At 36.8% G+C, this 14,937-nt stretch overlaps 1 protein-coding gene across 5 annotated transcripts in view; it reads left to right on the top strand.

The window, feature by feature from the left end:
* TFDP1 (transcription factor Dp-1) overlaps positions 1–8,241 on the top strand; it is a 41,069-nt gene extending 32,828 nt beyond the window's left edge. For all 5 annotated transcript variants that reach the window (XM_039549629.1, XM_039549625.1, XM_039549633.1 and 2 more), the window contains exons 8-12: positions 1,821–1,889; positions 3,217–3,368; positions 3,930–4,096; positions 4,659–4,740; positions 6,909–8,241. In XM_039549629.1, coding sequence (XP_039405563.1) covers positions 1,821–1,889; positions 3,217–3,368; positions 3,930–4,096; positions 4,659–4,740; positions 6,909–7,056 — 618 coding nt within the window. In that variant the 3' untranslated portion in view covers positions 7,057–8,241. The remainder of the gene's footprint in view (positions 1–1,820; positions 1,890–3,216; positions 3,369–3,929; positions 4,097–4,658; positions 4,741–6,908) is intronic.
* The last annotated feature ends 6,696 nt before the right edge of the window (positions 8,242–14,937 follow it).

Here is a 14,937-nt window from a genome sequence, read left to right as displayed (position 1 = left end):
GGTGGACAACAAGCTGTCCATGAGCCAGCAGTGTTCTTATGGCTGAGAAGGCCAGTGGTGTCCTGGTGTGCATCAGAAAGAGCATTGCCAGAAGGTCAAGGGGGGGTGATCCTGCCCCTCTGCTCAGCCGTGGTGAGGCACATCTGGAGTGCTGAGGGGGGACCTCATCACTCTCTATCAGTATCTGACAGGAGGTGTCAGAGGATGGATCCAAGCACTTCTCAGTGTGGTGCCAAGCAATAGGACAAGAGGCAACAGGCAGAAGCTGATGCACAGGAAGTTCCACCTGAACATGAGGAAGAACTTGTTTACAGTGTGGGTGACTGAGCACTGGAATAGATTGCCCAGAGATATTCCAGAGACTCCTTCCCTGGAGATACTCAAAAGCCATCTGGACACAATCCTGAGTTATGTGCTTGGGGGGGACACTCCATGAGCAGGGAGGTTGGAATAGATAACCTCCAGTAGTCCCTTCCAACCCTATTTATTTTGTGAGTGATGAGAGAAGGTATTTAGTGATGTTTTCTTTTGTAATTTTGTGGTTGAGGCATAATTGAGGCAGATACATTATCTTTCTATTTAATAGCCCTCAATATTTCTTCCACAAATTTTTACTCTTTTTTCAGTGTTTGCTTTTAATATTGGGTTGTTTGTGTCAGTGAGTCTCAGGTGCCTGAGAAGCTTCTTATGAAATACCTTCTGTTTGGTTTTGAACATACTATATTTAGTTGATGTCTGCTGAATATTTTTTTTAATTGGAAGTGATGGTGACCTAGTCATTCCTTATTCACTTTCTGTATCCTATTAATTGTTTTATAGGGATCTCTCATGTTCTCCCCCATTATTTCATTCTCCTTTCAGTGGAGTCCTAATTTATTCATTATTCTCTTGCATGGAGTCTGTTTTGAATCACTTATGATCCTGATTACTCTTTCATATGCTTGTCTTGAAAAAGGACCATCAGACCTACAGAAATCAAGATGTAAACATTCTGCTTCATAGAGTAATGTAGTGGTAATTTCTCTTTGGTTCTCTGTTTCTTGCCTAATAATTCAAATTTTTGGCTGTCTTGTTATACTGAGCTGATGGATTTTGTAGATACTGTAGTTTAAGACCCCTACTGAATGTCGTTTGAATTCTAAAGTATACATGGATTCGATTGTTTTCTCACACATACCACACTATATTTACCAGAAATAATTTAAATGATGTAATCACTAAGTGCTACAAGACACTTTGAGTTTGCTTTATGACAAACTCTCTTTTTACTATGCTCAGTAACCCATCATTGCCAGCATATTCTGTCACCTTGTCACCTTCATCTGGTTGTCTATAGTTTGAGTCTCAGTCTGTCAGTTAAGTCATTGTAGGAATCTGCTGGGGAGCTTCTTCCACTGGGAAAGCTGGGCTCCATATCAGTTTTGTGTCTTTAAGCACCTTTCATGGCTCTTCTCCAACACCTCCAGTACCAACAGGCTCTACATCAAGTAGATCTTTCTTGTCTACCTTTGCCTCTTTGAGAGAATTCCAGTAACCCCTTGAGGCATAACTTCTGTTTGCAAAGATGTTTTTATCTTCTTCACAGGCTGTTGTATTTTATTCCCCAGGGTTCTAACTCTGCTTTTTCTTAGTTTCTATAAGTAGTACTGATGTGTCTTGATAGTTAATTCTCTAAATTATGTGTAGAACGTTAATGATTGATTGATAATGATATCTCATGCTTCCAATTCTCTGGTATTGAAATGATTTTAGGAAAAAATGTTGGCATAAAATGCAACTTAAAACCAACAAACTGACCAGTCCTTTTTTTCTGTCTTAAGGTGGAGAAACAGAGAAGAATTGAAAGAATAAAGCAAAAACAGTCTCAACTACAAGAACTCATTCTACAGGTACAGTCAAGGTACTCTTGTCTATAGGGCAAGGTAACTTATATCTGTATTCCTCCTTTTTTATCTGAGTCTGAGGGATGGGAATCTTCTAGGAAGACTAGAGGTGAATTTCAGGATAAGGTGTATGCAGTTTTTATTTAATGCTGTTGTTTATGTAGCTGGGACCATGCTGTTGGCCATTGCTATTGCGGAAGGAATCAACTTTCCATCAGTTATGATGAATTTGTTTGGAGTTTCAAGTATGTTTAAACACTGTTTATGCTGATAGGAGCAGTATTTCATAGTGTACCCTCTGAATTTTCCAGTTCGGTTCCTGTATGTAAAATTTTCTTCCGTGTTAGCATCCATAGATATAATTAAGTGACTGTGGAGGTTGTCTGCCATAATGCTCTGCATTGTGCCTCTCTGGAGACTCGCTGGCACTGGTGTGTAAGTGGCTTGACAGCTGTGAAACAATGGCTGAACTCCTTCCCAGATTTCCCCTACTACACTGTGGGAAGCAATAGTCTGTTTCCCAAGTCACTGTGCTGCTGGTCCACTGAAATGTATCCCTTGGTAGCTGCGTTTCCTACACAGTAGGAATGAGAATTTCAGGGATGCAGAAAGAAAGTACAGACAGCTGTGGAACAGCTGCCTGATTTTCATCAGTCTCTGTGTTGGCTTTGATTTTGGTCTTAATTCTTGTTTATTTCATTTGATTTCATGACCAGAAAAATACCTTTTTTTTGTTCAGTAGCTTACTGTAAGATTTATAACTTGAGTTTCAATGGTTTTTAATTACTCAAATTGCTAATTTTTAAAATGGGAACATTCCATTGTAAAAAACAATTTTGGTAAGATGTTAAAGTCACTAATCTTAAACAGGTAATTCAGAAACCTATTGCCAGATAGTCAAATCCCAAACATTAACTTCTTTAGCATATAATTCATTTCAATATTAACATTCAGGTGTATTTGTGTATTTTTTGAAGTGCAGTAGCTAGTAGGGAAGAGTAAATGGAGAGGAAGTAGGATGCTATATGAAAATTTATTTTTCCAGTCATTGTTATCTCTCCATTCTGTCAGGGATCTGTCCAAGGAACTGTCTTGATGTAGTTAGTAGAATGTGCATTTTTTTTCTCAGTAAAGTTTTACTGTATTGTCTTTTTTAATACTAATGTTCAGTGACTCTTCTTGCATCTTAACATGAAGAAATATGGTAAACGCTCTCTGTCCTTTTCTGCATTTACTTGCTGCAACCATTGCTGGAATTCTTCATCTGTGGGATTTTGTTAATGTGATCCTAAAAGCTTCATTCATACTTTGATATCGCTGTTGCTTTTTCTAGCAAATTGCCTTTAAGAACCTTGTCCAGCGAAACCGTCAAGCAGAACAGCAGGCAAACCGACCTCCACCTTCCAATTCTGTCATCCACTTGCCATTTATTATTGTGAACACCAGCAAGAAGACAGTGATTGACTGCAGTATTTCCAATGACAAGTAAGCTAACAAAAGTTTTCCATCTGGCTTTTGATGGAGCTCTGAGTTCATATAAATAAATGTTCATGTAGATTTGTTAAAAATTAAATATAAACTTAATTTACTTGTGCCTTTTTTAAATTGAGAACATGTATTTCAGAAAGCTTTTTTTTTAATTGACTAATTGATTCACATTTGATAACCTATTTAAGACTTGCTGTCTAGAGATATTAGGCATCTCTCTTGACATTTTATGTCATACTTAACTAAGTAGTGTTTTTAGTGTTTTCCTTTGGCTTTAACACCATGCAATCCAGCCAGTAGAATTGAAAATTGATTTAGCTTTCAGGACTGCTGTTCCCCACTTTTGGTTCAAAAAGGTGTGTTTTTCATCAGCTAAATAAAAACTGAATGTAAGAAGTCATGAGCAAATACATAATTCTTGAAAAATTTGATTGCTTAGTGTGATGTGTCACTAACACACTTAACACTGTGTATAAAGCTTTTGAAGTGCTGCAATTCCTGAAAATGGAAAGGTAGATAAAGTTATTGAAGCTAATTGAGACATTTTTTCCTCTCCAGGTTTGAATATCTATTTAATTTTGACAATACTTTTGAAATTCATGATGATATAGAAGTACTAAAACGAATGGGAATGGCTTGTGGGCTAGAATCTGGAAGCTGTTCAGCAGAGGACCTAAAAATTGCAAGGAGTTTGGTTCCTAAAGCTCTGGAACCATATGTGACAGGTTAGTTACTCCAAAAAGAGTTGTTTTGTTTTCCTCCTTAGTATAGGACTCTAAGAAAAAACATGAAGATACCTTAGATCGGTTAATTTCCAGTGGATTGTGGTAAAGATTTCTGTCAAGTTCTCAAATTTATCTACTTATTACTGTGCCCTAGGGAGCAAATGACATAGTGACTGATAAAGAATGGACTGCTGCTCTGTGCAAAACATTTTGCATTATGCCACCCAAGTAGATCTTGGCAGTGTGTAATTCCTTTAAGAGGACAGTATTTATGCTTGATTCACTTGCAAAGGCAAAAGGTAGTAAGTGCAAGCATGTGATGAATACTGAAGTCATCTGTCTTGCTCACTCCCAAATAAATGTGGTTTTTAAATGTATTTTGAAATTTTGTTTTTACACTAGCCTTTTTTAAAATTATGCTGTTTTGGTATGGTACATCAATATGTTTTGTTGTTTGGGCTGCAAGACTTCTTTTCTGGACTTTAAAGGGATTAAGCATTTCCACTGAATTAGATGGTTGTGTTTGGAATTTTTCCTGGAGTGCATGTTGTTTGTTTTACAGAAATGGCTCAGGGATCAATCAGCAGTGTATATGTCACATCTTCATCAGGTTCTGCATCAAACGGCACAAGATTTTCAGCCAGGTGAGATGAAATTTTCAATTGATTTTTAAAATCTGCGGTCATCAAAGAAACTTGGATATTATATGCTTCATGAAACAACTTCTGTTTTGATTGTGTGTTATGGATATGTGTTTTAAGTTTATTCTCAGACATCACTTCTGTGGTGGTTCTTAGCAGTGTCATTAAAGAAATCCTTTTCCTGTATAGTGAAAATGGGTTGGAGTGGTGTTAATCTTGAATGTGTTGTTTGTTTGTTTGTTTGTTTAGGGTTTTTTTCTAGTTTAGAGTTTTTGACAAGAAAACAGATACTTCTCTAAAGATATAATATTGGAAAGATTACTCCTTGGTCGTTAGTGTCTAACTTAAGAAAATGTTTTGGTCTTTGGGTTTCAAACAGCAATCAGAAGGTGGTAGCATGATAAACCATAACTAGTATTTAACTTTGTTACTCACTAGTTTCTTATTGCTGTATTAATCAAAAAGATGTCCTTCTGTGAGCTCCACAAGGTTGTAAATTGAGTCAAATACTCAGCAGTTGGATTCTGTGATCTCTGAGGTCTTTTCTAACCTAATTGATTCTATGATCTTTGAAATGTTTGACGTTCTTAACAAATGCTTGAATTAAGTTCTGTGTGTTTTGTGCAAGGGAACTGAAGCTTGAGTGAGAATTCTGCCAAAATATCTTTAGAGATGCTGAACAGTACCTAAAATCTACTGTTTTCACTAAGTTTCCTTCTGTGGTAATGAGCATGGTGTAGTGAAAAAGAGCCCCATGCGTATTTCAGACTTTGAAATTTGAATAGGCCACTGTTAGCCAGAGACCAATAAAAAACCAGAGGCTGAGTGGGTTCATTATCTTGGTGAGAGCACAAGAACTTCTACCATTTCCATTTCTTAGGAATTTGGAAAAGGGGAGTGACAAATTGTGTTTAATTATAGGACATATATGAATATTCATGGCAATAGCCGTGAACATTCATGGCAATACAAGTTGTGCTGCCAAGGCAAATAAAGGCTGTACTTTTATTTAACAAGGTCTCTAAAGAAAGTCTGCAGAAGACTGAAGATGCTGCTACCAATACCTTCATCCCAGTTTCTTTGTCTTACTTACTGGGATACTCAGGTTATGAAATCCAGTTCTATTTTTATTGAAAAGAGAGGAGAACGGATTTTGGGTTTGTATTTTCCAAGTTTACAGAAACACGAGAATAATCTCTTTTTTGTTCTTTTTTTCTTTGCTTTTGAAACTGCTTTTGCAGATAATTATGGCAGACCTGTTGTAAGTCATCTGGCTACAGCTAGACAGATACCTCTGTATCTTGCTGCTGAATAAGTGCAGAACAGCAGAAATTCTTGAAAGTGTCTTACTCGATATGTTCTTCCTGTGAGCTTCTTGGGGGTACCCCTGCAATTTCATTCTGCATGATGATAGACCATTAAATTGGCTCCATACAGCAACAAGTGATGATTGAATATGTGCATTAGTTGGATTAGCATTTAAAAAATTACTAGCAAACATTTTTGAAAGCAATTTTTTAATGATGAATTTCTTTCAAGGGAGATACTATTTTTGTGATTTTTAAAAAAAAAATATTTGGTCAAGAATTTGTGGCCAAGTTTAATAGTTTATCAAACTATTTGAAAAGTCAACAATTAAATAGATTGGCAAAATAGCAAGTAATAATGGAGGCAGGAATTTTCTTGCTCTATTAAAATAAAATACTGCACAATGAGAAGAAAACAGTTTCAAATTAAAAATACAGCACATAACAGTTTGCTATGTCATATCAAGGAGTTAAGGAAAAGCTATTAATTCCTCAATTTTCCAAGTCTTTGAATCAAGATTAGTGACTCTGAAAGACATGATTCACTTGCAAGTGTTCAAGGCTACATAAAAATACTAAAGAGCTTAGCTGCATAGCCTTAACACTGCGTACTTTAGAAGAAACCTGAAAAACATATTTATAAGATACCTGTGAAAAGGTTTAATCTTTATATTAAACCTAAAGGAAGAAACCTAGTAACAACCACTTCAAAATTATTGGGGAGTGTTTCAGCCTCTTGGAGACAACTTGGACATATGTTAAAGACAGTTTATAAAGTGGCAGTGGCAGATTCATTAAAGGAAAGGACTAGATACGGGAGAGATCATAAAGCAATGCCAAGTGCCTTTTTTTTTTATTTTTCAGTGACTTTTCCAACGGTGGAGATGGGATGTTGGCTACAAGTTCCAATGGATCTCAGTACAGTGGCTCCAGAGTTGAAACACCAGTTTCTTATGTTGGGGATGACGATGATGATGACGATGATTTTAATGAAAATGATGATGACGACTGATGCCCTTTGCTTGTAGACTATTTTTTGTTAAAATTCAGCAGGCTTCAGGAATAAATTGTTCTAGGGAGAAGTGTCTCAAATTACTTTGCCCCATCCCCCAAGGAGAATATTGGTAAGCAGTTCTGAGTTTAGAAATTGCACCTCTGATAAGCAAACAAGGATTGTTTTATGTAGGATATTTTTAAATGTGGTGTGGATGTGTGTTTTTGATACCAGTGTGTTAATGCAGAGCCTTTATTTACTCTTGTTTTAGGGGTTTTTGGTTTGTTGGTTGTTTTTTGTTTGGGATTTCTTTTTTACTTGAAGGAAAAAGAATTTTGCCCCAAATGTTCTTTCAAAGTTTGCTAAAGAAAATGTAGACACATCATTGAGAAATAAAATACTATCCTTCTGTGGAAAATGAATACACTGAATGGCAATTTATTTGGAGTGTATTTTGATTATGCCACTTTTTGAGGGATAGTGAGCTAATGTAGTAGTGTTTTTTGTTAATCATGCAGTGTCCAAAGAACCAAACAAGAAAGATACGTCCTACTTTTTTACATGTTAAATTCCAGGAATGTTGTTATGAACTTATTTCCCTTAAATTATATCTAACATTATGATTCCATCAAGTTTATATACTTTTCACTGTATGTTGGGACATATGAATTACAAAGTTTTTGGCAAATGTTTACTGCCAGTTGGTGCAGCTATATAAAATGTCTTGAAGGTTTGGAATGATTTATTGCTTATGGTAAAATTTGCCTGATTTCTTACAGGCAGTCTTTGGAAACTTTTTATTATATAGTTGTTTACATACTTATAAGTCTATCATATAAAGACATGTACTGAAACAAATGTTTGTATTTGTTTCATAAGCATCTTCCTGTAATCTATTATAAAGTTGAAATTAAATATAGAGAATGTTTTAAGTTTTTTAACTCAAAATTTGTCAATCATTTTTAATAGTTCATTTTTATAAAAGGAATTTCAGGGCAGGTGGTAGTCTTTTTAAATTTATTCACAAACAATTAACTGCACAAATACTGTCAGCTGCCTATTCTAAGACAGTAGTCTTTTTATTGAAACACAAATAAACTTTTCTGTAATATTTTATGGAATATAAAGAGACTATAATTGTTTGACTTGTTTAACCTTGGCACTGTTAGTTTTTATTAATAAAACGCGCATGGGCATTTTTAACAAGCTCTGTGGTTTTTCTAATTCTAGGGTTATTTTAGAACATTTCACTTCTCGGCACAAGACCTAGAATTAGCTGTCTTGGGATACTGCATCTGTGCTACAGAGGACCCAGATTTTTTGCTTTGTTTTAGTAATTTGCCCTTAGAGTTCTTGATACCTTATGATGCAAAAGGCAATAACTTACCCAGTATATTCTCTTCTTTCACGCCGCCTCAGTTCATTTATGTTGTTTCTCAGCATGACAGGTCAATCTTAGTACTCCAATCCAGCTTCTGTTTAAAATCCCATGCCTAATGTCCTAACTTTTCATCCCATATTCCTCAGTCCTAGCTTTCTGTCATATAGTCCTATATCTTCAAAACAGGTTTTAATCTATTTTCCATATGCTTCCTCCTTAAACCTTTTTGTTAGATCACATTCTCTGCTCCCACCTGCAAGAGCATACTGAACTGGCTTAGTCACTGCAGGCTCCTGTCACAGTCAGGATTTGATACTTCCACAAACTCCAGGGAGTCCCTGCAAAGTATTAATGGCTGTGCTGACTGTGATATGGGCGCCTGGATGCACTTAAACTCTGTGGTAAATGTGAAGTGTGTTACATGGGTTTTTTTCTTTAAGGGATTATGCATAGACAGATCTTCTGTGGGAAGGTGGGATATGGGTGATTAACAGAGCAGCTGATACACACTGAAGGTTTTTGAACTGTATCAGACCTTGTAACATGAGTGAACCAAGCAAATTACTTTATGCGCCTGGGGAAAAAATCTGGGGGAGAGGAGGCTAATTGAATGTTTTGCTTCTCACTGAAGATGCCATTCTCCACAGTGCTAATGCTAAACACAAGGTTCTTGTTGTGGGTGAGACAGTTGACTCAAGTTGTCTTTGATGTTGAATGGCAGCTCAGTTTGCAGAGGAACTTTGATTATTCTAGCTTTCCCTTGCGTTCTCCAGTGTATGATCCAAGATTTACCTACAAAGAGTGAGTAGAGGGATGTTAGGGAGGGGAGGCTGAAAGAATCTTACAGTTTTCTTTTGCTTCTTATTCTGGAATAGTCCTCAGATAAAATAAGGTCAGGGTGGGAGTGAAAATGTGACAGAACATACATTTTTAAGATGTTACTTTTCTCTCTTCTTTTGGTTGCTGATAAATCTGTGAAATTAATAATTAGAACACTGGAGTGGTTTGGGTAAAATAAATTTTTATTATATTTCTGGTTGATGATCTTAAAGATTTTCTTCTAAACAATTCTATGATTCTGTGTTACCTTTGTTTTGGGAGAGCTTTCTAGTAATGGCAGCAATGAATAATGAGAGAAAGTCTATAGACTTGTTAAATAGTTGCTTGATTTTGGGCAGTCACTTGGTTGTAGTGTTCAGGTGAAAGAGGAGAAAAAAAAAGACAAAAGAGACCAATGATGAGGGGCCAGGATGAGATGAGGAAAGGAGATGTGAAGAAGTAGGAGGAGGGAAGCAGTAAAGAGAAAACAGATTATAGCGGGGTCTTTGAAGAGAGCATAAAAAGAGAAAAAGGTGTAAGTTGGAAAGAATGAGAAAACAAGAGAAGACTAGTCAAAGACTACAAAGAATAGTAGTAGTAGAAACTTATTTTTAAAAAAGACAGAGAAATACATATTTAATAATGTCAGACATAGCATGAAAGGAACTGGAAAATGAAAGATAACTTTAAACTGTACGGTTCCAATCTTGGAAAAAAGTGGTTGCATGTGTACAGATGGAAAATGAAGATTAAAAGCAGGAACAGAACATAACATGAAATTGTGGACAGGAAATTGTTGAGGAAATCTGTGGGAGAAGATACTGTAAGGAGATAGAAACTGGAATTCGGTTTAAGAAAGATTTAAATGATGGTAAAGGGAATGAGAATTGGTATAAAGGCTCAGTTTGGGGTAAGAGGTAGCAGGAAAGGGATGTACTTTTAATTCCTTTACTTTGCCAGCACTTTTTCATGATGTGAAGAAAAGAGGAAGAGTTGCAAAGTGTGTATTTATGCCTCTGAAATGGTCCTGCAGATAAGTCGTGGGAGCAGTGTGCATCTTTTGCGCTTTCTAAGTGCTACTGAGCTTTGAAAGACTGTCTATTTTGACATGTGTAACAAGTTAAGGATTTCTTGACCTGTTTCACAGATAATCTGTTTTGCTTTTCCTGTAGGAATTTGTCTTAACCAAAGAGAAGCGGTTATGACTTTGGAAACTTCTTTGGTTTGCTTTTGGGTTTTTTTTTTTTTTTGAACCTTCCTTCAATGAAAGGTGACAACTGTTGTAGAGAAGAAAAAATAAATGTAGCTGATGGGGTACTAACCTTTGATGGATGCCCATTTATTTAACTGAATGAAAGGATGAATCTTTAATGAAAGGTAGTACTGTCACAAATCTCCTCATTCCTTAATCAGTTAATATATATAGGTTGTAAGATCTTTGTATTAGTGAGAAATCTGAAAATTGGATGCTGCTTTAATACAGAAAGGCCAAAGTTTAAAAAAAAAAAAAAAACAACATGATGTAATTCTGCTGGAATGATCACCAGTAGAAAGGACAGCATATACAGTTTTTCCCAGATAGATAATTATTTACTGTAGGGATTTCCTTTCTCTTGTCTGCTTATGAGAAGTGTAGTAGGCTATTTGTCTTTACAACTACATTGAGTGAACAGCTTCTCACCACTTCTCAGCCCTGTCTGCTTCCAGAAAGATGAAGCTACTATCACACACACTTTATTGTTAAAGCCTTAACTGTCATTCATTTATCAGGAAAAGCAAAGATGAGCCAGCACGTTGAGAGCAGCCTTTTTGTGTCACTACTTTCTAAATTTAGGATTTAAGATTTTTCCAGGGTTTTTCCTGACCTTTGGTTTGTCCTTGAGCTTCCATGGATTCTGGTTGGTTACCAAAATGCTCAGTGGGCTGGGGCAGTTTTGCTGTATGAGGAGGGGCTGAGGGAGAGTGACTTGTTCAGCGTGGAGAAGAGGCAGCCTTGAGAGACCTGATGGCAGCTTTCCAGTGCTGCAGGAAGATTATTGCAAAGGTGGGGCCAGTCCACAGTGGTGTATGATGAGAGGATGAGAGACAACATGCACAAACTGAAATGGGAAAGTTTCCAGCTAAATATGAGGAAGAACTTGGGATGGTCAAGCTGTGGAACAGGCTGCCCAGAGAGGTTGTGCTGACTCGATCATTAGGGTTTTCAAGACCAGACAGGAGAAAAGCCCTAAGCAATGTAGAGTCTGACCTCACAGCTGAGCATACTTTGGGCAGGATTGGATGGGAGACAACGTGAGGTGCCTTCCAGCTTGAATTACCGTATGGATCCCATGAGAGAGAGGGAAAGAAAAGAAAACCATGTTAGAAAATGCCAGTGTTGGGAACAGACTAACAAGTGGGTCATCTGGCTTGTCAGACTCATCAGAAAATTAATGGAAGCTCAGCTTATCTTCAGAAGATGTCAAAAGGTACCACACTCCTGTGATGGAAAAGGTGGTTAAATGAGCAGGTTGAAGTGAAGACTGTCTTCCTTTAAGATGAGGTTTCTAATAAGCAGAAATACAGCTGATGCTGAGAGCAGAATGAAGAAGGGCAACAACCAGCAATGCATGGGTATTTCTGACTTCCAGCATTTGGTTACACTGGAAATTCCTGTCTGGCATGATGATGGTTCTCACCTAGCACCATCTGCCTCTCACTCAGTTGGGTCCCTGCTGTCCTCACATTCAATGAATGCCACTTTGTGAAACAACAATTGGAGAAAATCATGATGATTATTGATGCACAGCTTAGACGTGGTAAAGGCAGAATGTTCTGATGTGGAAGAGAATAAAGAAGAGAGGCTGGTGTTAATCAGAAATCACCTATGTAATACCATTACAAATGCCTTTCTTTGTTCTGCCATGACCTTTTTGTTAAATTCTTGGATGTTTTGAACAGGTTGAAATCCAGACTTAGGCTGAAAAATTTGATCTTTTATCATGTTGCTGTGTACACATCATGGTACGTTCCTGTAAATAGCGCAGTTTCATCAGCCCTACCCGGTCAGAGCATATGCACTATAGCATGTTAAAAAGACAGCAAGGTAGCACACTTCAGGCAAGATTCCTGTTCTTCATTCATGTAAACTTGAGAGAATTTATTAAAAATAAAGCAGAACATTAAGCACATACTCTTGAAACAGGGAACTCCAGTAATTAATGTTGGGCAACTGCTGATGCTGATTTTTAGTGAACCTTAAAATAATTCTTACAGACTGAAATAATGCTAGAGTGCCAGTTTTTGAAGTGTGAAAAAATAAGTGTCAAAGATGTGAGAAAGTCCTGTCCAAATGTGGTCTAGACAGCTTGAGGTCAGCCCTGAAGTTTGCATTAGAAAAACTTGAAAAAAACATCTAAAAGAAAATTAGAAGCCTGGAAGATTAATTGTTAATGACAAAGTACAGAATAGGTCTTCCCAAATTAGTATGGGAGGAGATTGCAAATTTTTAGCTGATTAAGGAAACAATGGCTATGCTTCAGCATATTTAAACCTTTTTGATTTCATTGCATTCTGATTTTAAATACATTTTATGATGCCAACAGATTGTATGTTAAGGGGTTATGAACTATTTACTGCTGAATCGTTTTTGTGGCACTATCACTGACTGAACAGCTGCATCAAGTAAGATTGTACTTCTGTTTAGCAATTTATTCAATAACCTAGAAGAAAATCTAAAAATACTCTAAAGTAATACTGGTTAGAAAATAAGTAAACAATGAAGAGGAGAGATTAATGTGAATTGTTTGGCAAGCAGGTCATGTCCAAAAATGTTATGGTTAAACTCCACATCGTGTGAAGAAAAAATTCAAGGTACACTTACAGGGGGAAAGACTGTGCTGAAAATGTAGGATCCTAAAAATGATCCAGGGTGTCAAGGTAGATTATAACTGCATATGTCTCCTACACTGTTTTTTTGAGGTACTAGCTAATCTGAATTTGGATATGTAGGTAAAACTAATAATGGATTGGAATATGGTGTTACATCCAGATACATTCAGTGCGACCAGCAGTGAGCAGCCACATACTTGATAGCATTATCATTTCAAAAGGATGTTGAAAAAATCAGGAAAGATTCAGAAAAAAAGCCCTCCCCCCAATTATTTGATTCCTAAGGTCAAGATCTATTACTATGAGACTTATAAGTCTTATTTTGGCTTTAATAAAAAGGGGGGAAGAAGGGAGAAATTAGTGGATTTGTGTCAGGTCACACAAAAAGATACCATCTCAACAAGGCTCATCAATATCTGGGAGAAAGTGACAAAAGATTTAAGAACTGGAACTTGGAATCAGAGTAATTAAAATGAGTTACCTGCTTGATGATAGTAGTAAACCCCTGGAACATCTTATTAGAATTTTAATTGAAATAATGACATTCCCACACTGGTAATAGTAGGACTACACGTAAATACACACATTAATGAATGAAGGGTATTATCCCAAGTGTCTCTCAGGAATTTAGTTCTTTCTCAGAGGTGCAGCAGGATCCTAAAAAGGGAATTTTCAGCCCAATTTCTGCTCTTAAAAATGTGAGAAGTTCAGAGCATCCATTGTTATCACTCTGGTAAGAAAAAAAATGGGAAGAAAAGAAAACTCACTCCCCAGTGAGAAGAGTCTTTCAAATTAAATTGAAGAAAGGGCACCTGTTCTTTCATGCACGTATTTATTTAAAGGAAATAATCTTGTTTGAGCTCAAGCCTTTGTGCCTGAAAGAAATGAAACTTGTGAAGGGAGCTTAGGTGCACAGCAGAAAATACTTTCTGCAAGCATTATTGATGTAGCTGTTACTTTACATCCAATTACTGAAAGTAGCACATGGTTAGACAGCTTTATTTGTTGCAGAATCAATCTCTGCTTGACTTTTATTACAGGTAAGAGATTAAAAACAGCTCTGTGAAATGGTGGGAGGAATTCCCAAGTGCAATAGCAATGACATCATATGAGACCATTAAGCAAAGACTCAATTATTAATGTCTAGTACTTGGCAATTCTGAAAGGTAAAGGAGGCTTTGAACTTGCTGTAGTCTCATAGCCATAGCACGAAGTCCTTTAAGCATCAAGGTGCTTGTATTCAGTGTTTTTCTCCACTCTAGTAATTTTTATTCGTGGTTTTTAGAAACAGACATTAGGACTTTACACTTCAATAATTTACCACTGCTATGAATATTCATAAGAAGGATGTGTGGAGAGGAAAGGGCATCTCAAAGCAACTGCTGTGTTTCTGTTCTCTTCACACTGAGCTCTAAGAGTTTTATTTAACACCTTTAGCAGATAAGTTTGGAAACTAAAATTTATTTGATATAAAAATTCATGGTGTTAATGTATTAGTTTCATGGCCTATTATGCCTTCCTCGTGCCTTTTCTCCTGGCTAACCTTGCTGTTGCACCGCTGGTAGGAAAAAAGGGCAGAGAGACTGGCACTGAGAGCTGCTGTGTGGTCTCTGATACTGCCTGCCTGGCCCCTTCACTGCTCCAGAGGCATGGGCTAACCACCCATCCCCATCCTAGCTGATCTGCATCTAACTAAACTCAGGAATTTGCATTTGCTTGCAATTAATTCTTAAATCTGCTGTTTCAGTTTCCCATGTAGTCTGACGGGGTTTTTCCCCATTTATATTGTTTGGTCTAATCAAATACTGCTAATGTTGCATCTGAATTTA

This window comes from Corvus cornix, chromosome 1, assembly GCF_000738735.6.
Source record: "Corvus cornix cornix isolate S_Up_H32 chromosome 1, ASM73873v5, whole genome shotgun sequence".
Taxonomy (NCBI): domain Eukaryota; kingdom Metazoa; phylum Chordata; class Aves; order Passeriformes; family Corvidae; genus Corvus; species Corvus cornix.
The sequence above is the reverse complement of the archived record's forward strand: the minus strand, read 5'-3'. Positions and strand labels throughout refer to the sequence as shown.